The sequence below is a fragment of the Onychomys torridus genome, chromosome 19 (genome assembly GCF_903995425.1).
Source record: "Onychomys torridus chromosome 19, mOncTor1.1, whole genome shotgun sequence".
NCBI lineage: Eukaryota > Metazoa > Chordata > Mammalia > Rodentia > Cricetidae > Onychomys > Onychomys torridus.
This window is the reverse complement of record NC_050461.1, coordinates 29,687,916-29,712,269: the sequence shown is the minus strand read 5'-3', so window position 1 is coordinate 29,712,269 and position 24,354 is coordinate 29,687,916. Positions and strand designations below refer to the sequence as shown.

Sequence of the window (24,354 nt, the reverse complement as noted above, 5' to 3'; positions counted from 1 at the left end):
AAGAATTACTTAATGGAACAGATTCTTGAGTTAGATGAGTTTTTTTCCCCAACCAGAAAGAAGCATAAATATTAACAATTGCTAATGATAATGGGCTTTTCACTTGGCATTTATAGCTAGCAGCACAAATTCAGACATGTGTCTACCACAAATAATTTACACTAACTCAAGTAAATATCTTGACGCACACTCAGAACATCTGCTATTTGGTTGGGTTGGGAAAAAAAAAATCTGTGAGCTGTTCTAAAACTACATATGACCTGGTGTGGCATTGCACTTTAATCCCAGCACTTGGGAGCCGGGACAGGTGGATGAGTTGGAGACCAGCCTGGTTTGCCCAGGGAGTTTGAGGCCAGCTAGGGCTGTATAGTCAGACCTTGTCTCCAAAACAAAACAATAAAATCACATAGGTAGGAAGGATGTTTTTGTAAAAGCTTATATGTAGCACTGTTTTTGACTAATACTTAAAATGAGATCTTAAAAATCTATACCTAGTTTGTTTGTTTGTTTTTCATGTACCTGAAGTCTCTGTTTTTGTCTTTTCACTTGTAGGCTTGTGTCTCCAGAGCAGCCACCAAAGGCCAAGTTCTTGACCTTGGGGTCCAAATTCCGCTACAGTGGACGCACCCAGGCACAGACCCGCCAAGCAAGCACCCTCATAGATAGGCCAGCACCACACTTTGAGCGTGCCTCTAGTAAACGTGTCTCAAGGAGCCTAGATGGAGGTAAACACATTTATAATTTTGGATTCTACTCATCTTTTCTAGTCCACTGGGGTCAGAAAGTGATGATCTAGTTAATAAGAGTACTAGACATCTTTTAGAGGGGTAGACAGTTACCCCCAGATTAATAAATGATTGTTACTCTCAGACTGAAATAATTCTGTGTTCAGGTTGTCGCTCTCACCACGTACTTCCTTTCTGTTGACAGCACACATAAATATTCAGTATGTATTTTTGTTTGTGGTTATAAGCTCTTGGATAAACGTGTTCCTCTTGGTTTTATTTGATTATGATCTCTAATGTGGCTTAATTTCTTATACTTATTAATTGCTAACAATTCTAAAGGATTTGGGGGGTAAGTTTGTAGGTGAATCTTTTTCTTTTTCTTTTTCTTTTTTTCCACACATGGTTACTCTGTAGCCCTGGCTGTCCTAGAACTCGTTCTGTAGACCAGGCTGGCCTCAAACTCACAGAGATCAGCCTGCTTCTGTGTCCCAAGTGCTAGGATTCAAGGCGTGTGCCACCACTGCCCAGTGCATATGAATCTTAATTCAAATAATTGTAAAACAATTCCCTCAGATTTGAAGGTATGCTTTCAGAAGTTACCAAACTTCCAGCATACAAGAAAACATTCTAGGCCTCAAAGGAGTAATTTTAAGTATGGTTTTAAATAATAATAACGAAAGAAATACATACTCATTTGTCTGGGGAGATAGTATTAATAAATATTAGTGTGTTTGTGTTAGAGTTCAGATGAGCTACATATTTGTAGTTTTATTAACATATGCATGGAAATGAGGTGGTATTGCTTTTTTCATATTATTTATCATAACTAGAGTTTCTTATAAGAGATATTACATTTTTATTAAAGTGCTTTTCTTTTTATATTAACAAAAATGATTATAATGGTTAATTTTAGTGAAAAAGTTTTTGAACATTTTTGGTTGTATTTAATACTAATTAAATAGTTTAAAAATTATAATTCTATGGTGCATTATTAAAAATTGCATTTTGATTGTTCTTTCATATAGTTCTGAAATATGAACTTGATATTATATAAGTAACTTAGGTATTATATAAGTAGATAAAACAGACTATTCCTATGCTAACATAGTGTCCCATTAGTGGGGGATTGACACAGATTGACCGTATGCTACTTTTCCTAGTAAAAGAAGTTATAGAATAGGCCTGTACACACTGCTGTCTCCCAGGGTTTGTCAGTGGGTATTGATGGATGTGGTTGTTAACCCTAGAAAGTCTTCCATACAGTTTTAAGGAACCATCAGATAATATGTGCTTCAAGCAGATAAACATCCCTCTTTCCAGAAGTGAGTGTTCAAGTTTAGTGAGTTAGTGGTGTCAGTTTACAGCTGAGCAGGGATCTGAAAAACATTCCAATCCGTGTACGGCTTTGTCAAATCTGCTCTTGCCACAGCATTAGACAGACAGCCTCTGTAGGTTGTGCTCCAAGAGGAGCTACTGCCTTCTGGAGAACTGTCTTGAGCTTTTGTTCTAAGCTGTGAGGCTGTGTGGCTCCCATGTGTGAGTGGTAGAGTTAATGAAGAACATTCTGATAGGTAAATGGGGCTGGTGGCAGTGCTGGTTACCCTCGGACAAGTCATGAGCCACCGCCACGACTACCAGAGTTACAAGAGAGCTTTATTGGGGTGGGGGAGCCAGGCGGGGGGTGGGAGGTTGGGGTGGGTGTAGGGAGCAGAGCAGAGAGGAGGGAACAGAGAGAGAGGATGGGGTCCATGTCTGGCTTTTTTAAGGCGCAGGTTGCCAGATTGTGAAGTCGCCAGTGCCCCCTGATGATGTAAGACCCAAGACCCCCAGGAGTGAGGGCAGGATCCTAACAGGTCCAGCCAGGGCATCTTGTGTTTGTGGCCTGTCCACTTTTGGGGGGACCCCACCATCTGGACTGAGTAGTTATTTCAGAGGGTTGTCCAGCTTTGTTTCTGAAAACAGTTTTCACTAGGAAAGGGGACAAGCATGGCTGGCACCAGTATTTCCCCTCTGTGTCTTGGACACTGGAAGCCATCAGGTGGGCAGGTCATCAAGAGGATAATTGTGTTACTGTGGAAACGAGGAGGCTTCTCGTGCCAGGGTGTGACTTGTCTGGTTAGGCCGAGGTTCTTTTTCCCTAACAAAGCAAAACTCCCCAGTAACCCAGTACAGAGTTCAGTTTCCTTCACCACTTTTACTAGCGTCCCTGGAATACTGCTGACAAGTGTTGTCTTTCCTTATTTTGTTGTATGCTTTTAAAAGGTAGACTTGAGCAATTTAGATAGGTAAATAATCTTCCCTTTAAGTTTAGAAAAATTGTTAGGTGATTGCATAAAAGTCACCATTTAATGTGACACTGGAAGGCTTAAAATCCCCTCGACCAGCTGCTGTAGAACAGCGGGACTCCTCTGAGGTTGGGAAAGGGAACCAAGGGAGCCAGAACGGCCACTTTAGAGAACTAGCAATCCCCGTGGGCTGGCAGGTGGGGGTAGCAGTGGTTTTTTTTTTTTGTTTGTTTTTTTTTGGAAGTGAAAATTAAGAGTAAACAGGAGTGCTGTGTTACTTAAGTGTGGTCCTCAGGGAAGGAAGGCCTCCCTCTCCCTAATGAAGAACCTCAGAGACCTAGAAAGATGAAAGAGAGGCATCCCTGAGTAGAGAGGAGAACGTGGAGCGTCCCAGGCTCTGAGGCGAGAGAACCGCACACTCAAGCTTAGGAGAGCCAGGCTGTTGGCAGGCTCTGCAGTCTTGTTGTACATGGAGTGCTTAGAGCATCTGTGACAGCACACCAGAGCACAGTGTCAGCTTTGAAGAATCCTGTGGTCTGAGAGAATGGTTAGAGGAGACAGCCGGGAAACATGACAGGCCGCTGTGATCTTCACCTTGGTTTGGGAGGAGACCAGTTGGTTACTGTACATTAGGCTGAGTATGTGTTTCAAAGTGTGCAGCCAACATTTGTCAACTTGGTTTGTAATTTTTAGTTTTATATTGACTCGTATTTCGGCATCAATATATTTGAAACTACCTTTAGGTCACATTTTCTCATTTTGCCTAAATTTATAAAATAAGTCAAAGGAGTATACATAATTATATACTTCTGTACAGGAAAAGAAGTAAAATCTTACCAAAACCAGAAAACATTCAGCCTGGGAAATTAGCAGGTATAATTTAAGATGTAAGCTCATTTTAATGTTTTGATGATTTTGTGGATTTTGAAAAGTAAATCTTTATAGATGGGAAAAGTTTTAAAGGGTGACGTGATACAGAAATAAAGGCTTAAAAACGAAATCTAACCATGTTTAGAAAACACCCAAGGGTCCTGTTTGACTTGCTGGTTTTAAGGGAAGATGATCTAGAACTCGAGGTTCCTGGCTGAAGCAGATAGGTGCACGTAGAGTATCAGTTAATGAAACAAACAGGGCTAGGGAAGAAGCCTGTGGAGAGGGCGGGGAGGGTGTGGGTTATTAAGTACCTTGTAGGAGCAAGATTGAAGGTCCAGATACCTCAAGTTAACTGATGGGTTTTAGACACACACACACACACACACACACACACACACACACACATGCTATGACAGAAACCTTAGAATAATAGGTTTCATGTCTTTGTGAGTAAGAGGAAGGCAATGCACAAGGCCAACTTTTGGGCAGCAGCTGAGGTACTGGACACCATAGTCAGATTGAGATATTCGGAACTGTCAGAAAAATGAAAAATATTAGGTGACTTCTTAAGTCTCTGGTTTTTAATATACAAATAAAAAGTTAATTTCCAGGGGATTTCTTAAAACCTCTTGAAACAAGTCATTTTAATAATTAGTATTATTTGTTTTGAAAGGTAGATTTAGGTAGATTCAGTCACCCTGGATGATGGTTAGTTACATTGTTATTCTGCTGGACTGTTGCAGTTGGGCCAAGAGCTCCTCCTACTGGTCAATTCCTCAATGAGCCACATGCTCAAAAATCTAATTTGCTGGATGGGTAGATGAATATAAATAAATCGTTTTTAAAAACTCAGAATATTAGTAGAGTTTTGTATTATAAACAATTTTTTAAAATACTGATATTTTCAAAGTTCAATCTATGTTCCAGCTACTTAATATAATCTGTTTGTTTAAGGGGTTATGTTCTTTAAAGCTTGACGACTCAGGGTCAGGGTGTTCACGGGTATTTCAACTTATCTTCTGATTAGCTCTGATTGATGTTGTGGACCAAAGTCTTCTGAAGGATTTTCCTGGCCCTCCGGGAGAGGGTTCAGCACTTGGCCCTGGAGCTGCCAGCTATACCACCATTCAAGATGGGGATAGCCGGAGGGATGTCAGAAGCCCCACAAAAGCCACACCTCTGCCCGCTGAAGGAAAGGTATGGCATGTTAGCACTAGTGCTGTTGGGAAGATGTGCTTAGACAGAGGCTCTCTGCTGCATTTTGCATGTCAGAATCAGAAATGTATTTTCGTTGTGTAACCTGTGCTGGTTTTATTTCCAAAGTTTTCAAGTATGTGTAGGCTGCTGCTGTTTGGACTGTGATTTCTAACCTTTTTTTGATTGTTTTTCAGTGTGAATATTTATTTCAGTGTAAATTATACTAATATAAGAAAGCAGTGCTCTGGCGTTTCCTGTTTTCTTAGTTTATTATCAGTTGAATCACCAATGATAAAAGCAATTTATTTGAATTTGCATATTGTTACCAGTCAATTTTAAAGGTAGTCCCTGTCTTGAGTTTTATTGTTTTTCTTAATTTTTATATGAATGAAGATAATTTTATAAAAAAATCCATTAGTGATTCATAGGTATGGATAGGGGGTGCAGGATTGGTGTGCTGTCATTGTTTTTATTTTGTGCATACACTATAGTGAATGAAGAAGCAATCAATATCAAGATGTTCTCAAATCTGTCCTATTTTGTTACTTTGTTACTAAAGTCACTTCAGTCGATTAAGTCACTTGACTGAAGAGCTTTTGGGCTCCTCATGTCTTATTTCCGGATCTGCACAAAGCAATTTTTATATGCAACATTGGAAATAAGCGCGCGCACACACACACACACACACACACACACACACACACACACACACGGTTATCCTGTTGACTTACAGTGTCTGTTTAATTCTGGCTTTAAAAAATATAAAGATAAGCAGAATGAACTTAGAAAAGGAGGGTAGCTGAAGTATCTGCTAGAACAGTAGCTCTTACGCTGACATCCTCTACAGGAAGCTTAGAGGCCTCAGACACATGGTCACAGGACATCAAACAGCGGATGATAGGAAATCATTTGTAGCCTGTCGTTAATTTATGATCGTCATGTTGAAAAAAAGTTATTTAGTAAAGATAACACAATTTATGTCCTACATGATGTCCTTCAAGTGTTAAGTTGTCAGAATCTTTTAAGCTTACAGAGCACCCAAGAAAACTGCCACTGAAGGGAAGTAGGCATAGTATTCCAGAATAGTTCTCTTCTGCTGTTCCTACTTAATTTGACATGTGTAATTATGAAACATTTTCTTTGGATGACAGAAGACTTTGTATTACATTTGAAAGGAAATCTTTCTTGTCTTTAACAAATGACTAGTTAGTTATATGAGCTTCTTGCTGGTGTTTTTAATATATGAATCAGCAACTAAGTTTGAGTAATATCAGTTAGAAACTCACAGTCATTAATATGTGTACATTTTATGTGATAAAAGGAATCTAGTTTTCTTCCTTAAAAATGGATGATGCAATTAATTTTCTAACCACTGTTTTTATGAAGCCTACTTGGGAGTAAAGTTTTCACTAATATATCTTCTTTTCTCTTGTGTCCTTCTTGTCCCTTTGAACATGACCATTGTGTGATTCATACTCAACTGTGGGTTACTCTTGAAATAGACTGTGTGCATGTGCCCTCCGTCACCTCTCATTTGCTGTACTTCATCTTTTTCCCCACACCTCCTGCCAGTCCCGGAAGTGGACTTGCTGTCAGACATTTCAGAGGAAGACCCTTCTGGGGAGGCTGATGAGACCACACTAGATAGCTTTGAGCTGCTTTCCACAGGTGGAGCATCAGAGCAGGGTGACCCTGAGGTGGCCACATTGGATTCTGTCTTAGATCCTGCTGTAGCCCCTCCTCAAACTGATTGTCCTTTCATCCACGAGAAGACTCTCAAATCAGCTGACCCAAAGGATTCTGAATTTGGTTACTTTTCACTTAACTTTTACAAATACTTTGCCTCTGGCTTGCCTTCCCTTCTTGATGAAGATGGATACCTTGCCTTCCCCAGCCTCCCCAAGATCTGGGTTTCCTTCCTCCCTCCTGACGTTCAGCATTACATCCCCATCACATCCCCTTCATTCATTCCTTCACTTATCCTCATCTTCGGGCTGCTTCTCTCAGCTTCTCAGTCAGTTTCTTTTTCTCTTACCTTTTCACTTCCTCTGGCACTAGCCCTCTGCTATCTGGAGGGGAAAGCCACTGCCTTTCACGTTTTTTATGACTGTGATTTGAATGACAGACCAGAGGAAGAGGAAGCAGTGGCCAGCATGCCTTCATAAGCTGCAGTTTTTGAAGTCCACCCAACCATTCTTTGTTATATCCCCTTTCTAATATAGCATCTAAACCTGTGCATTAATTTTACTGACTGTCCTCAAAATAGTATGTACACATTTACACACATACATACGTGCATGAGTGCTAAGTGTAGATACTCCTCTGCATCACTATCCTAGGTCTAGGTACATACATTCTAAATTCAGCACAAACTCACAAGATTGTTGTATAAATATCTTAAATCATGCTAGATTGTTAAAGGAGTGTGTGAGCTGGGAATCTGTACTATCCTTAAGTATTCATCTTGGCTCTGTTTTGAAGATAAATGTTAGCGCTGTTCCTTAAGCATGGGAACTTTATGTTTTGAAACAAAACTTAGAATGTTTCGGACATAATTGTAATTGACATGTATCAGTAGAACTTAATATTATTAATCTTGATCAAAACCCAGGCTTGTATTTGCACTTAGGAGCCTGAGTCTGTAAACGACACTCCTAATCTCAGAAACTCCATGATGTACTTTTAGCATTCGGGGACCAGAGAGATGAATTTAGTGTTGTATTCTTTCTTCTACCCTGAGTCATGCAATTATATAAGAGTCATTGTAAGCTATTTTATAAGAAAAATGATTGTGTATTATTTAACAAATATGTATGAAAAATGAAACATGGCTGAGAGAATAGAGTGTATATGAAGGGTTAGCCTTTTTCACTTTTTTATTTAAAATGAGGTGTCTGAGACTTTCTGTCTGTGTAAGAGCTATTTTGAAGTGTTCTACCTCTACACTGCCAGAAAGTCGATCTTAACATGTGCAGTGTGTTTTTAATGATTTTGCTCAAGGTGGTCTGGTGACTAAGTGTCTTGTATCTTAGGGATTCTATCAACACAGATTAAATCACAGAATTCAGAGCAAACACAAAGAAAAATACTAGAAATGGATTGAGTGTGCATTGTAGGAGAAGCTGTAATTCTTTACATTTACTTGAGAAATACCAAAGATCAACCTTTTCGTGAATTAAATGTTGACCAGGAAATTGGAGGCTGATTCTTCACAGAGCTGTGTCACATTTTTCACCTCTGATACAACTGGTGGGGTGGTGGTGCTCTCAGGGCCCATTACCTCTCACACATACCACTGAATGGCTACAGACAGGCCAGCCTGTGGGTGGATTATCCTGGATAATCCTTTCGGCTGGCCAATGTTTTTGTTTTTACACACTAGTTAGTTTCCTGCTGTCAACCTTTACTTAGTGTTTCTTAGTCTTAAGCCTTCAAGTTAATTCTTTGGGGTCATTAAATATTGGGAAATGTCCAACTGCAGCGTACTATTGTATAAAAATTTTTATGGAAAAACTGTATATTTTAAAGATTATTTGCGAATACTCATTTTAATATGAAAAAAATCTAATAGGCTAAATTTTCCCCAAGAAAACATACATTTAAAAACTGATGGGACAGTGTATAATGATGTAAAATTTGTAACCTACTTAAAGCCAAAGACAAATTTGGCATCTCCGTACCTTGTTCCATTGCTCCTTGGCTTTGCCATCCTTACACTCTCATATTTTTATTACTGCTTAAAAAGAGACAGTTCTTAGAAGTAGACCATAACCTAGGGCCTGAGAAAGAGCGAAGCTTCCCTCTCCATCCCACCCTTGCAAAGGATCATTTCATCCCCTGTGCAGCAGACTGTAGGTGAAGAAAGAGCACCCAGCTTAGAGGGTCTCCTGAGGGCCGGGAGTCAAGGTTGGTTCTGCTGCTGCACCATTCTGTTCGGATACAGCATCTCTCTCTGCTTGCTGCTGGAGCCTACCAGCGAGCCCCTTCTTTCTGCCTGTATGCTGTGTGACTTTGCAGGGGAAGATGGAAGACATGGAAACCTACCTGGAGGAGGTGTCCGTTCTCCCTTATCTTAAATAATAAGTGCCTGTTGCCCGCCATTGCTGTGGTTGGGGGCTGGGGTAGGTGTGGGAGAGGATGTGGAATGCACTTTATCTGAGTTTTGTTTGTTGTGGCTTTTAAGATTTTCTCTTTTATTTTAAAGTCTTAGACTATGGAACTCTGGGTTGTTTATGGTGCTTGATGATTGATATACTTACGTTGATTTGCTTTTCCCCCCTGTGTGTGATTTAATTTCACAGAAAAATACCTTGAGAGTAGAAGGGGATAATATTTATGTCAGACATAGCAATTTAATGTTGGAGGTTTGTATGATCTAAGAACCACTGCACTCTGTCCTCTGGCTGCCAGGCTGCTGTGGACGGGAGGTCACGCACAGGCTGGCTGACTGGCCATTCTCTTCCAGCACAGTGCATGGGATGCATGGGGTTATTGAACTTGGGAGTGCATGCTACCAGACCAGCTTGTTTCTTACGTGGTGGAGATGGGGATCTAGCTATTGCAAGTTCTCAGAGAGACAGGTGCAGAGAAAAGCACTCTTTATTTCAATAAAGTTTATTTATTACCAAGTAAGCCTGCTTCCCTAATAAGCCACCTTTAAAGTAACACAACCCCGTTTTTAAATATACATTAACAGAATAAGTAAATTTTTTCACTTGACATTAGCTCATTCAGTTGACTCAGTCTATGGTTTCCCCCTCTTTTTTGACCTCTCAGTACAATCCATGTGATAAGGTATGTGGCCCATTTAAATGATTCCACTTGAGAATATGCTTATTAATAGAATTGTTCTGACTAGAAGGAAAGAACAGAGGAGAGAGGGTGGAAGGGAAGGGAGGAAGCGGGAGGGAGGGAGGTAGATGGACTGGTGGACAGATGGGTAAGTAGATGAGACACTGGTAGTTGTAAAGAGTGTCCCCATGTCAGAGGAGGACAGTTTTCCCTTCTCATGCTAAGGTGCTGTGTGCAGTGTATTCAGTGGAGACCTGCAGCTCTGGGTAATCTGACTAATCTGTTAGGTTGCTTTTGGCAGCTTTGATAACTGCTAAAATATATTTTTGCTTAACTTACTAAAATGCTGTAAAGTATAATAAGTAACATTGCTGGGAACAAATGCAAGAAATGTGCCTGATCTCAAGCCAGTCATTTCCCCATGCCATGCAAAAGTTTAAGGTTGTTGGGAGTTTTTGCAGATGGCTATAGAAGCTCCTGGTGAGCTACTATGCTTGTGCATGACTGTGGATTAGCTAATTGTATCAGATGCATGACCTGCCTTTGGGAGTGGGACTAGAGTCTACAGGCAGCCTGTGATTTTTGAAGTGTAAGAAAACATTTAAAATCTTGTTAAGTCTAGTTCCTAAACATTGTTACACATGTGCTTCTTACCAGACCCAGTTTTTTGTTGGTTTTTTTGTTTTAGATATGCTGGATACCATTCGTCAGGGCCTAGGCCAATGAAGATAAAATTAGTAGATTTTTCATCTTTGTAAAGGGACCATATATTACATGAAGTGGCTGGGTTCTCCTTTGTTCTCCATGTTCTGTGAGACCAGTATGTGGTTCATTTAGAGAGAGACCAAGCATAAAAGCCTCTGGGGGCAGCTATTTTATTCCTGGAGAGTTAGAAGCCACCACTGGGGGTTCCTGACAATCCCCCCACCCCCGGTTTTTCTCCTTCTGTCGATGGTCCTGGACAGCCAGCTGTGTGCCTCTGCGTTCCCCTTCTTTGTTTTGCTATAGTCACAGAATGCAGTGTAGTAATAGCCTTTATCACAAAGATAAATTTGTGGGAACAAAGTCATAGGCTGCTATTTAAATTCAAGTAGATAAGGATTGTTAGCCATTATGGTCACTTCCATGGCTCCCTTCTAATATGGATAATTTAAAATCCCAAACAGAGAAGAAATTAAAACCATTCAAATATGAGTAAAATAATTCAGTGGCTTCAGTTTCAAATTTGTATGAACTCAGGGCTATCCACAGGTGATAACATGGCTTTTGAGACTTGGCATTTTTCTTGCTTTATTATGTTTTTTTTTTTTAAATAATAAGTTTACTTTATCTTATTTTTTGGTTCTATTTTTTGCCCTGCTGGGTGTTTTGTTTTGGATCCCCTTTGTCATGTTACATGTTGCTAGGACCTGGATAAGGCCCAGGAGGACATACTGAAACATCAGGCTAGCATTAGTGAGCTCAAGCGCAATTTTATGGAGTCCACACCTGAGCCGCGCCCCAATGAATGGGAAAAACGACGTCTCACACCTCTGTCCCTACAGACCCAAGGGGTATGTCACTAGCTGTTTGTTGGCTTTATGTCTCACTGCAGTTGTTCATCTTGTTTGTTGACTCTCACAAGTTGGAAAATGTTGCCACATAAATTCTTTTTATTGCTAACAATTTTTTAAAATACTAAGTATTAACAATGTAATATTCATTGACCTAATTTTTAGGTAAATTTTATGAATTTTAAAGCACTTGAAATGTTTTCAGAGTAATTTTATTGTAGTATTCAGGTAAATTAGTGGCATTGAATTGTTACTTAGGACAGTTTGGGAACTAATGTAATACTATATCTAATAAGTTTCTTATATAAGGACATTAAAAGTTTCTGAAATATAAGTTGATAAAGGAATGTAGAGCATGTATAGAATTGTTTAAGGTCATTACTATAAAGATAATGAGTTAAGATTTACCTTTAAAGATTGATGGGCTCTGTTAAAAAGTTGCAGAACATTGTATGTTATGAAATATTGTATGTCTATCAGTGCACCTATGAAATGCCTGGCAGCGGTGAATAGAGTCATGTTTCAGAAAGCGCCAGTGGACCTCAGACTACTTTCCTTCCTTTCCCTGGTCTGCTTCTTACCTTCACCAAGTATTGCCTCTAGAGTATATTCCCAGAATACCCCCGCATTCATTCCGCTTTCTTCCTTTTCTGGTTTGATGCTCTCAGATCTCTCCTGTGATTGAACAGGAAGTTCACGGGTACATCCCTCTTGAGGAGACTGACAGAATTTGTCTGCACTTTTGAAAGCTGTGAAAACATGTTGTGTTACAGTTTGATTATTTCCCTTTCATTATGTAGTGAATGTTGCCCAATGGTAGACATTTGATTTAGACAGTCTTTGCTCTTCCTCAGAGCAAGGCCCCTGGTAGTATTAAGTTTCCAAGTTTGTGGCACCGAACGAAGGCAGTGTTTGAAGAACCAGTGAGCAAAAACCATTGCTGAACTGAAAACTGCAATCTGTGAAATGGAGAGATTAGATATTCTCCATGTACAGTGCTGTGAAGGAGGAAACCAGAGATTAGATACTCTCCATGTACAGTGCTGTGAAGGAGGCAACCAGAGATTAGATACTCTCCATGTACAGTGCTGTGAAGGAGGCAACCAGAGATTAGATACTCTCCATGCTGGGTGCTATGAAGGAGGCAACCAGAGATTAGATACTCTCCATGTACAGTGCTGTGAAGGAGGCAACCAGAGATTAGATACTCTCCATGTACAGTGCTGTGAAGGAGGAAACCAGAGATTAGATACTCTCCATGCTGGGTGCTGTGAAGGAGGAAACCAGAGATTAGATACTCTCCATGTACAGTGCTGTGAAGGAGGCAACCAGAGATTAGATACTCTCCATGTACAGTGCTGTGAAGGAGGAAACCAGAGATTAGATACTCTCCATGCTGGGTGCTGTGAAGGAGGAAACCGGCATTTGCAGAGTTTTTGAAAAGCCAGTAGTCTGAGCAGCCTGGTCTAGAATTTGCAGAGAAACGGTGGTTACTGACCTAGGAAGGAGAGCTCTCCTATCTCTACTCCTCCCGTCTAGTTCACTGCGCTGACCCACACTGTCATTTTGTGTTTGTGTTGTTGTGGGTGTGCTGTATGTGTCGTTTTGTTGACTCTGTCATTGTTTGAAACAATAGAGACAAGGAGACCGTCTTTGCAAGGCTGTTCTATCCGTGAAGGAGGAACCCCCGATGGCAGCTCCACCAACAGTTGCAGAGGGAGCTCAGGCGGACAAGGTGTTCACCTTCATCATTGGACCTGCTTTTGCTCCCCTCCCTGTGCGTTTCTGCTCACAGCCAGTCTGCTTCAATGAGTCAGCCCAATTTTCAAATGGTTTCTGAATGTTTAACAAGTTAGGCTCCTATGTGTTAGAGGCATAGGGACACTGGGGAGAAAAATCCTATTTCAGTCAACACCTTGCGTGCAATTTGAGAATAAGGAAGTGTAGGGATATCATCTGTGTTAGGTGACTCATGAGCCATCGTTTGATGTATGTAGCTTATGATTGGGAAACCAGTCTCATGAAAATGCACTGTATGTCACTTAGGCACATGGTGATGCTATGAAGATATATTACAACTAGTCACATATGGGAAGCCTTTAAAATTTCGTTTTTGAGATTTTTTAGTGTAACGAAAGAGATATAGATGTCCCATAGCAGCTTCTTTCTCTTTGTGCAAGGCCTTGAGTATGCGAAATGCCTCTCCCAAGTGAGGAAACACACTTTTCATCTCTTTTCCACTCTCCTCTTCTGCTGAGCTTGCTTAGCTTGTTAGTTAGCCTGGAGAGCAGAGGCTGCTGAGAAGGTACACAGCAGACATGCTCGTTAGTGACTAGAGGTTTTCCCACACTGAAAACCTTCAGAAGGTGAAGAAACATAGTGTTGTGTTAGAAGGGTAAGAAGATGGCTTCTAAAGTAAGTTCTTAATGATAGGAAGATAGACCAAAGCCGGGTGGTGGTGGAGCACACCTTGATACTAGCACTCAGGATGCAGAGAGGCAGGCAGATCTCTTGTGAGTTCAAGGCCAGCCTGGTCTACAGAGCGAGATCCAGGACAGCCAGAGCTACATAGAGAAACCCTGTCTCTAAGAAAGTAGACCAGAAGGTGTATCCATACTAAAGGAAGAGCACATGTAACTGCTAAGGTAGGAACTTGTTTAAGGACCCTAAAAGACATGAGCTTAATAAACAGGGATACAGTCATCTGAATGCACAGAACTCAAGTCAGATGCCATCATTTGATAAAGGAAACATTAACTAGAATTTTGGTGAAGATGTTTAAAATGACTTTTTCTGCATCTCATGTTTGAAGGACGTACAGCATAGAGTAACTGGCAGAGGTTGATGTGGGGTCCTGTGAGATTTAATCAGGGGAAGCTCCTGGGAGGGGGGTTGTATTCATTTGAAATGACTGCATTTTCTGACGTGGAAAATCTACACTATATGCAATATATAGCAGGTGTTCTCTAGCTATTGTTATTCAGTTGTCTTGTCACCCATGAAGCAGTTATTGGCCATCTGTGTGCACTGTTTTTCTCTTGAGATAATACTCCACTATGGGAAGCATGTGCTCAGCCTGCTCATGCTTTGACTTGAGTTGAATGCCATTTCACTTTCTATCTTTATTACATCTTCCTTTCATTTTTGATTTTCCAAAGTTTCCTAATTATCTTTGAACATTATTTGTCATTATTGAAAAGTGAAAAAAACATGAGCAAGTATTTGTGTGTGTGTGTGTATGTGTGTGTGTGTGTGTGTGTGTATGTGTGTGTGTGTGTGTGTGTATGTGTGTGTGTGTGTATGTGTGTGTGTGTGTGTATGTGTGTGTGTGTGTGTATGTGTGTGTGTGTATGTGTGTGTGTGTGTGTATGTGTGTGTGTGTGTGTGTGTATGTATGTGTGTGTGTGTGTGTGTATGTGTGTGTGTGTGTGTGTGTGTGTGTGTGTGAAGTGTCTTGTTTAAAAAATTAAATAGATTGAATTTTCAAAAATGGCTTTGAGCTGGGTGGTGGTGGCACACGCCTGTAATCCCAGTACTTGGGAGGCTGAGACAGGTGGATCTCTGTGAGTTCAAGGCCAGCCTGGTCTACAGAGCTAGTCCAGGACAGGCTCCAAAGCTACAGAGAGAAACCCTGTCTCGGGGCGAAAAAAATGGCTTTGGTTTGACCATGAATAATTTGAGGGGTAGAATAGGAAATTAGAAGCTGAAGGATTTTTAGTTTTTAATGGTAAGTAATTAGTGTATATCCTATGTATTATGAGACATAGGACAACTTCTATTCTCTTGTGGATCTTTGAGGATTACCTACTCTGTCGTCTTTTGCGGTGTAGTATTGAGGGTTGATTCCAAGGTATTGAACATGCAGGACAAACACCACACGAGTAATGTCCCCAGCCAGTGAGATTCTTTTGAAATTATTTGATTACTTCATTGCACAAGACTTAAATTCCACAATCTCCCTCTCCCCTTTTTGGTTTGGTTTTGTTCTGTTTTGAGACAGGGTTTCTTTGTGTATCCTTGGCTGTCCTAGAACTTGTTCTGTAGCTCAGGCTGGCCTCGAACGAAGAGAGATCTGCTTGCCTCTGCCTCCCAAGTGCTGGGATTAAAGGGGTGTACCACCACTGTTGAAATTCCACAATTTTTATTGATGAAGATCGGGAACTTTTTTTCTCTGTTGAAAAATTTAGGAACTTACCCTCTGTCCCATCCTTCTTAGGCCATTGTCTGAAGAACATTTTATACATGCCATGCGTTTTTCTTTTTGTAAAGGTCTTTGGAGAATGTGGTTTATTAAGAATTCTCACAAAGTTCCACATGGCAGGGGTGGGAGGGGGTGAGGGTTTTCTTGTTCATCCTTTGGGCATTCCAAGTTTCTGAGGATTGTCACAGCTTGCCTGTTGCCCTCACAGGCTGACTAGGAAGCGTTGTTTAAGGGATAGAAATGTGAAACTTAATATGTATGCCTTAATAGATTTTCAGACGAATGAACTTTTTATTTCTGACTTTGAACTGAGATTTCAGTTCAGGGATTGTCTTAATTGTTTTAACTGTTTGTTAAAAAAGGTGGGACACCCCCCCCCCAATTCTGTCAAGACCGTTTGTTGCATTCATATGCAGTGGAGAAGAGATCATAGGAGTTAGGGTGTTATGGAAGGCATTACAGAAAATATGCTTTAGTAAGTGAGTGGACTCAGAAATCCAGAGTGTCTCCAGCACAGGAAAGAAGCTGGAGAGATCCTTCTCTGCCAGAAAAAAAGAGGCCAAGGAGCTACCCTCAAAAGTCGATGTTCGAGGGGCTAGGGGGATGCTGTTTGTAACAACATTTCAGTGATGAATGGAGTTGTAACTGGCTTCTGTAGGTTACAGCTACCAGAGATTCTCAGGCAAGGTGCAGAAGCTGGCATTCAGGCAAACCTTGCATAAGCCTGCTCCCATCTCCAAAATTTCCCCCTCCCTTTCATCGTAAGCTATCTGTTGGTCTCTCTTGTGTAAACTTTCCCTTCTCTTAATAGGTTACTGCCGTCTGCCCTGATGTATCGCTAACTCTTTGCTCTTCCTTTTCTGACCTCTAGAGCCTAGAAGAGGAGATAACATCAATGTTGTTTAGTGGAAAGGGCTTTTCTCGTAGAATGGAAGCCTCCTTCCCTTCAGCCACCACTTGGACAGCAGAGGGCGCTGTTGTGACCTCTAATGCACCTAGAGAAAAGCCTTCTTCTGCGCCCTTCTCACGCTTGCCGGAGGTGCATTTTGCTTGTTTCCCCTGCTCCTAAAAGCCACATAAGAGACAGATTTTCTTTCCTCTCTTTTCTTTTTTTCTTTTTCTCTTTCTCTTTTGAGTATTAGGTACCTTTCCCTCCATTTTCCCAGTGAAATCACTGGGAGAGGCATTCAAGAAACAGTGAATTTGAACACAAAGAAGTAGATTGGATAATTTCTCCTGTTTCTTTTGTTTAAAAAAAAAAAAAAAAGCTGTCTCAATTTAGGAACTTGTTTAAACCCCCAAGACCCAGAGCTGGAGGTATTAAGCAGAAGGAAAGTGTCAACAAAGAGAAAGAAGTTAGCTAAGTTCTTTTCTGAGCCCAAGTTTTCAAAGCCCAACTTCAGGCATCTCATGGTGGTCTGTTATTTGAAACAACTCTAACATGCCCACCAGAGTTCCTGAGCTAATTGTTTTGGGATGGCGTTCTGTCTGTCATCTGAGGCTAAGTAATAGAATAATTGTACCACTGGCCTGTAATAAGCCTGAAACATCTGCCTTAGAAATGCTCTGAACCATAGTTACCTTCATCTGCGAAGCAGTTTGTAGACTCATGGTTTCCATGTACTATCTGAAACTCCTGGATTTTCAGTAAAACTGGTATGAATTTTGAGCAACTTAAACATAAAAGTACCATGCAGCTCAGAGTAACAGGGCCATAGAGTCTGTGGCCTATGTTTGTAGGTGCTACAGAGAATTGTGTCATTTAGATCTATGTGTCCTTGTTGCTGGGCCCCATGAAGAACCTTGTGTCCCATTAGGAAAACTTCTTGAGTTCACACAGTCAGTGTCCAACAAGTTCAGAGGACCAGTGCCCTTCTGCATTAATGTGGGTAATACCTTGAGTAAATGGCACTGTTGCCTAGAGCTGATGGATTTTTCAGTTAGTCCACTAACAGGAGTGTCGGGAAGGTGTAAACTTGGTGCTCTGCTTCATTTGTACAAGTGTTGTGAGGTAATGTGAGGATTTAAAAACTTCAGAGAAGCCCTGTCTCTAGTTAATACTGGCCTGTAGTACTGTATGTTACTCCTGTAGTCAGTACAGGTATTGGATAGGATGGTTAGCTACTGTGTCCATCAACTAGAATTAATGTACTCCCAAGAAATAGGTATCACTGGGCGTTGGATGATGGTCTTCAGTAATATGCTTGACCCATTTCCAGTATCAGGGGTGATAGTGAATGAGCTGATTCCAAGAGGAAACATGGGCAAATGTTGACACCCACCCAAATATCTATATTGCAAATTGAGATGTTAATAACTGTTTGGGATGAACCTTTTAATGTTAATAGCCATTTAAACCAAACGTGATTTTCCAATCCAAGCTCCCCCCACTCACCCATGAGACAGGGCTTCTCTGCGTAACAGCTCTGGCTATCCTGCATCTCTCTATAGACCAGACCTCTCTCTGTAGGTCAAACTTATGAACCTGCCTCTGCCTCCCCCATGCTGGGATTAAAGGTGTGCACCACCGCCCAACTCCAGGCTGTTTTTTTAGAAAGCATCACCCCCCACCTCACCCCACCCCACCCCTGCAAAAAATTAAAGAAATTTTTGATGTTGCATTTATTTAGGGCTTAGGGTCCCAGCCAGTGTTCTAGATTCAGACTAACATGTTTGAGGAACAGATTTAAAATGTATCCTTTAAGCAGATGAGGAAGCTTAGGTATAATTACATATTAAAACAAGCAAACAAACAAACAAACAAACAAAAACCCTTTCAACTCCATAAATAGGACTTATAGCTGTAATAATGTTTTTTATTTCTTTTCAAGAATGCTGGCTGTTGTTGTTGTTGTGAGTGTCGTGGCGTTTGTCTGGCTGTCCCCTGTGACCTTGAGCGTGGGTTTCCGTGGTCGATCTGGCCGGTCCGTGTTTGCTCGTCACTTGTCTGTTTTGGTGGCTGGTGAGGTGAACCATATTGATTTCTGTCCTCGGTTGCTTTTTGTTTCGCAGACTCGAGCTCCTGCATCGGAAGGGCCTTGCACTGGAGCCAGGGACGCTGTTAAGGTTCCCCCTTTTCCATGTTAATGCCATGCCTAATGCCTCTCATCGCCTCATGTTTCCCTGCTGCCCTTCCAGTCAGCCATCCTAACCATCTTCGTTTTTCTTCATGACATGAGTCTGCCATCAGTTCATGTGGGTTTCCACCGTTTTCATGTATTCATCTGTTTTTGTTTTCCCTCATCCATCTTTTTTCCTGTACAGAGTTCACATGAGACTCTGAATGTAGTGGAGGAGAAGAAGCGGGCAGAGGTTGGGAAAGACGAAAGAGTAATCACAGAAGAAATGAATGGTAAAGAGCTGTCAGCTGGGAGTGGTCCTGGGGAGATGCGTAAGGTGGAGCCGGTGACCCACAAAGACTCCGCCTCCCTGTCTTCTGAGAGCAGCAGCAGTGAGAGTGAGGAGGAAGACGTGGGCGAGTACCAGCCCCACCACCCAGTGACCGAGGGCACCATCAGGGAAGAGCAGGAGGAGAACGATGAAGAGCTGGAGCGCGAGGCCGCCCGAGCAGCCAAGGTAGTAGAGAGGGAGGCAGCAGTGCCTGAAGCCGTCCCAGACAGACACGCAGAGGCCAGGCTCCTCCCAGTAGACACAGAGGCCCAGGAACATGTAGTTGCCCCAAAGCTCCCTGGAGAGAAGCGTGCACACGGAGGCACTGTTAAGCAAGACATGAGAGAAGAAACAGAGGAAGAGCAACACAGAGTTAACGGAGAGGTGCCCCATGTTGACATTGATGTTTTACCAGAGATTATTTGTTGTTCAGAGGTAAATGGGAGTCTCCAGCATGAGCTGAACTATAGCGCTGTTTCTCGGGTGGAAACACCTGCCTTGCTCCACCTTTCCCTTACTTCTCCTTCAGCTTTCTCAGCACGAATCTGAGTTTTCTGTCTGGGAAGACGGGGAGCTCTGCTCTGCAGCTCTTCTGCAGCTCAGGTCACAGTTTCTAGCTTCTTCACCGCACCTGGATCGCCTGTAGGGTAAACTCCCCAGCCACAGCCGCCTGCCTTCTCATTTCCCTGTCCGGTTTTCTTTGCATGCTTTGGGTGCTTCACCTGGATCGCCTGTAGGGTAAACTCCACAGCCACAGCCGTCTTCCTTCTCATTTCCCTGTCCGGTTTTCTTTGCATGCTTTGGGTGCCTCTGGCTTTCTTTGCTCTGCTTCCTCAATCACATGCCTTTTTCTCATGGGCATATGTAGTAAAATGTGTGTGTGTGTGTGTGTGTGTGTGTGCGCGTGTGCGCGTGTGCGCGCGCACGTGCGCTGTTGAGAGATGGTGAGTTCAAGTGTGTGTGCTTCTGTTGTAATGACTGGATTTGACTTTCTGGATCATTCTCTTAGTTTTCCTTAGAGCTCACAGCAGGTGCTGTGAAGGCGGCTTCTGGCAGTGGTAAGGACATGATTTCTTGAATGCCACTGTGGTTCCTGTCTGAGTCTAGGGAGAGTGTGATGTGGTTAAGAGCCTCTTCCTTCTTGAAATCCAAGGACTAAGCATTTACGAGAAGTGCCTCTTCTTTTCGTGGTCTTACATCAGTCCTGGGTTATTTGCAAATTGATTATTTTGTAGACTGTCCTATGTTAGATATGTCTTTCCTTTTATTTTCAAGAAAGAGAACCTTGCATATTTCTCTCAAATTCAGTCTTGATCATTGGGGCAATGTCTCTCGTGATAATTGACTTACCCAGGAATGTCTCTTGATTCCAGAATGCCCACAGTGTCTGGATTTATCAGCATTTGCTCTGATGGAATGGACAGTCTTTAAGTAGCTTTGTTTTAAATAAGTTACTTTCAGATTTCATCTTTCACTTCAGAGCAGACATCTCAAGAGTCTTTTGAATACTTAGAACTGCCTTTTCTATTTTAATAATTATACCTGTTGGGAACTTTCTCTCAAAGGAAGTGTTATAATATTTGGTGTCCTATAGTCTGATCTACTTAAGCATGTATGCTCAGCAGTTTTAACAGACAGTGAACCTCTCTGCAGGTATGAAATCTTTCAGAGCACTTAATACAACACTGATGGACTAATTTTAGATACAACATTTTATCGTACTTAATGCAAAAGAAAGTGAACTTTAAGATGAGTGTAATTAAAAACAATCAGACTTGAAAATATCCTTTCTGATGATGGCGTATTTTGGGGGCAGGGAGAGTAAATCTTGGCCTATGTAGCTTATAATCCAATTAAAAATAATGAACCTTCACTTTGTGGTTCGTTAAGCTTCAGTAAAAGTAGAGAGTTACCTTTAGTGCATTCTATTATCTTTCAGTTTTAACATTTTTCCCCCCAAAGTAAAGTATACATGTGTCAGTGTAGTGGTTTAAGACCATCACAATTGAAGTGTAATACAGTTTAGGGAGTCATGATTTTAGCTTATTTCTCACATATATTTGTATATATACATACATACACACATGTACATATATGCACATGAGATACTTTGAAGGAGAATTTGTCTTTTATATCTTTTAGGTTCTTTGCTTTTTCTCTTACTTTTCATGCATGAGTGTGTATTTGGATATTTTTTAACAATTATTTTTGAAGGTTCCTTTATACACTTCTACTTTATGACCACTAGAATTTATCTTTCCCTTCCTTTTCCACCTCAGCCACCAGTGGTAAAAACAGAGATGGTAACAATTTCTGATGCCTCACAAAGGACAGAAATCTCCACCAAGGAAGTCCCCATTGTTCAAACTGAGACCAAAACCATCACATATGAGTCTCCACAGGTACAGAAGCTCAAGATTTGGACTGTTTGAATTCCCCTTTTTGTTTAGTATGAATATTTCTGTTTACACTGTCTTTCCCCATTTCTGACTTTGACATAGCTTTTCACACATTGTAACTGTTCCAGCAATAGAACTTGCTCTGTTGCTGTCTTAGATTTAGACAGAGAGCTACAGTCAGTTGGTGACCCCCCCCCCCCACCCCAGGACTGGAGATAGAGCACTGCTAGTAGTGTGAGGGTCTGAGTTCAGTCCTTGGTTCCTAGGGAAAGAAAAACATCAATAGAGAGGAGGAGTAGGAAATACTGGTGACCTAGTACTTAGCTAGTAGAGCCATACATATGGTTAGTTTAGACAGCAGCACAAGCCCTATCCTATTACTATAGGGCTTTTCTGGCTTCTTGTATCAAAAACTGTGTGTATGTTCTTGGGAAGCAGATGGCCTTGCAACATTTACTAGATGTGTTTTATTGATTTGTAGTATTATAAGCTTTCCCCTGCTCTGACTCCATGAAAGTAGACTGGATAAACTCTTATTTTATTCCAATATTAGAGGCACCCACATAACTCTCTCCCCTTTATGCTTGGCCATTTTTCTTAGGACTATGTAGTCATTTTCATGTAATCAGTGTCAAAGTGACTATAAGAAGTGTGTGCTTGATTTTAGGTCTGCAGATACCAGTTCTGCAATGCTTTTTAAATAAGAAGGCTGGAGAACTAAGTTTTATGGTAAAGTGCTTGCCACACAAGCTTGAGGACCTGAGTTCAGATACCTGTTCATACCTGTTCAAAGCTGGGAGTGGTTTGTGCCTGTCATCCCAGTGCTGGGGAGGAGGACCCTTGGGCTTGCTTGCCAACCAGTGCAGCCAAATTTGAGTTGGTCATCTTCAAGGTTCAGTGAGAGATTCTGTCTCAAAAACAAAGTGGCCTGCAATTGAGGAAGACCTTAACATTGTGCTCTGGACTCCACAGACATATGAGTATGCACATACACACATAAACAAAATGAGTTCATCATTTAAAAATGGACCTGTTTAAAAATGTAGGTGATAAATAGTTTGCCTTTCTCTGGCAGGATTGCACTGTGGTGAAGGATGTCAGATCTCAAAATATTTTTAAAAATTTTTGATTTAAACATTACATTTTCTCAAAACAATTGCAAGCATGTTATCTAGTGTGTGCATAGATCCCACATAAGAGCAAACAGGTTTCTTATCATGGGCAGGTTTGTGAGCATATTGCTGTTACGTCTGGGTTGTGGTAAGTACCCTTAGGAAGAAGCTCAGGTGCCTGAGGCAAGTTTGGGGGGGAGTGTCCTTGTGTTAGTGTCAGGAAATCTGCAGATATGTTTGCAATCGAAACATAAGCAACCTAGCTATTAATTTTCTTTTTAGTTTTCCTGGCAAACTAGAATCTCCTGCCTCTTCCAGTGTTAAAGCAAACAAATTAAAGTAGCTCCCTTTAAAATGTATACAATGGGGGGATATATATACCTACACACACACACACACGCATGACATACATGGAGTATATCCACATATATAATATTAACATATGCACTCATATATGTGTGTATACTCATGAGATACCAACCATTATAAGAACTATGTAAGTTTTACAAAATATATTAGAGATAAGCAAATAGCCAAATCATTCAAGTTCAGTTTATTATCAAGTTCAAGTTCTGTTATTAGTAACCTGAGAAACTTTTACCTATTTTTACCCACCTGTGCTTAAAAAACAATAGCAAAGTCAGTACTTCTGGTCACTGTGGAAACTTCTTTACCTGGTTCTTGGATTTCTTTTTCTAGCTTCTACAAATGTCCTCAGACAAATCCTCTTTGCTCTTGTATGACTTACAGTCCCAACTTCTACTTCGTTCTCCTTCCTCTTTCTGCCACAGGGTTGGTTTCTGTCCATTCACTGTTTTCCACAGCTCCTCTGTTTTCAGTGCCAGCTGCTTTCTGGACCATGAACCACTACTACCAACATGCAAAGGACAGGCAGATAGCATCTCCTGCCAACTGTGGAATCCTAGAAGATGCATACTCAGTGGGCGGGGTCTTTTCTGACATGATGGAAGTTAAGCATTACTTTGTATTTTTCCTCCAACTATCCAAAGATTGATGGCGGGGCTGGTGGTGATTCGGGCACGTTACTGACTGCACAAACCATCACATCTGAGTCCGTGTCAACAACGACAACCACACACATCACCAAGGTAAAGCAACCTAGGGGAACCCTAGGGAGAGGATGGTACATGGCAAACAGATCTTTTCTGTATTATTCTTGTTTCTGTACACACTTCTAAGTAATACACAGACAGTGCCAGTGAACTAAAATGAGTTTCTTTAAAGTACCCAAGAAATTAGGCTCCAACAACAAATGTGTTTTGAACCAAATTACAGTTTTGTAAAGTACAGGGGGGTAAAAATATGACTAGCTATATTTAAGACAGCTATATGGACAGAAAAAATATTTTAATAGAATTGTGAACTTCTTTCATTTATTTAAAGTTCTAGTATGGTGGTTTGAGACATTTTACCCAGAGCCTTTTCTAAACATTTAGTAGTACCTTATAACCAACCGGTGTGGTCCTAGGCTTGAGAGCATCAGCTGCATCTGGGGCTCAGATGTCTGATAAAAGTCATGACTCAGTCCAGACCTATTGAAGCCTTGGAGAGAAGCGCCCAGCTGATTCTGATGCACTCCAGTGGAGTTCAAATCTGATTTTTCTAGCATTGCATTTTGATTCTATTTTCACATTGGATTAGTGCTTTTAATGGTCTGTTATACCCTTTCCATCCCATGTTTCAGGACAATAATTTAAATGGCAAGCAAAAATAGCAAGAAATTTTGTGGATTAAAAATGCAGGGTATGTTGGTACTCAATTTAACAAATACTCAGCTGATAGAGCTAGTGATAAGCTTTATTTC

At 41.1% G+C, this 24,354-nt stretch overlaps 1 protein-coding gene across 26 annotated transcripts in view; it reads left to right on the top strand.

The window, feature by feature from the left end:
• Epb41l2 (erythrocyte membrane protein band 4.1 like 2) overlaps positions 1-24,354 on the top strand; it is a 184,228-nt gene that overhangs the window by 134,619 nt on the left and 25,255 nt on the right. For 5 of the 26 annotated variants that reach the window (XM_036169184.1, XM_036169187.1, XM_036169189.1 and 2 more), the window contains exons 11-20: positions 553-725; positions 4,914-5,083; positions 9,385-9,447; positions 11,281-11,427; positions 13,064-13,204; positions 16,500-16,667; positions 18,641-18,694; positions 18,893-19,453; positions 21,298-21,420; positions 23,540-23,638. In XM_036169184.1, coding sequence (XP_036025077.1) covers positions 553-725; positions 4,914-5,083; positions 9,385-9,447; positions 11,281-11,427; positions 13,064-13,204; positions 16,500-16,667; positions 18,641-18,694; positions 18,893-19,453; positions 21,298-21,420; positions 23,540-23,638 — 1,699 coding nt within the window. Of the gene's footprint in view, positions 1-552; positions 726-4,913; positions 5,084-6,585; positions 8,647-9,384; positions 9,448-11,280; positions 11,428-13,063; positions 13,205-16,499; positions 16,668-18,640; positions 18,695-18,892; positions 19,454-21,297; positions 21,421-23,539; positions 23,639-24,354 lie in introns of those variants that run through there. The other 21 variants (XM_036169190.1, XM_036169196.1, XM_036169192.1 and 18 more) reach the window with 21 other exon arrangements.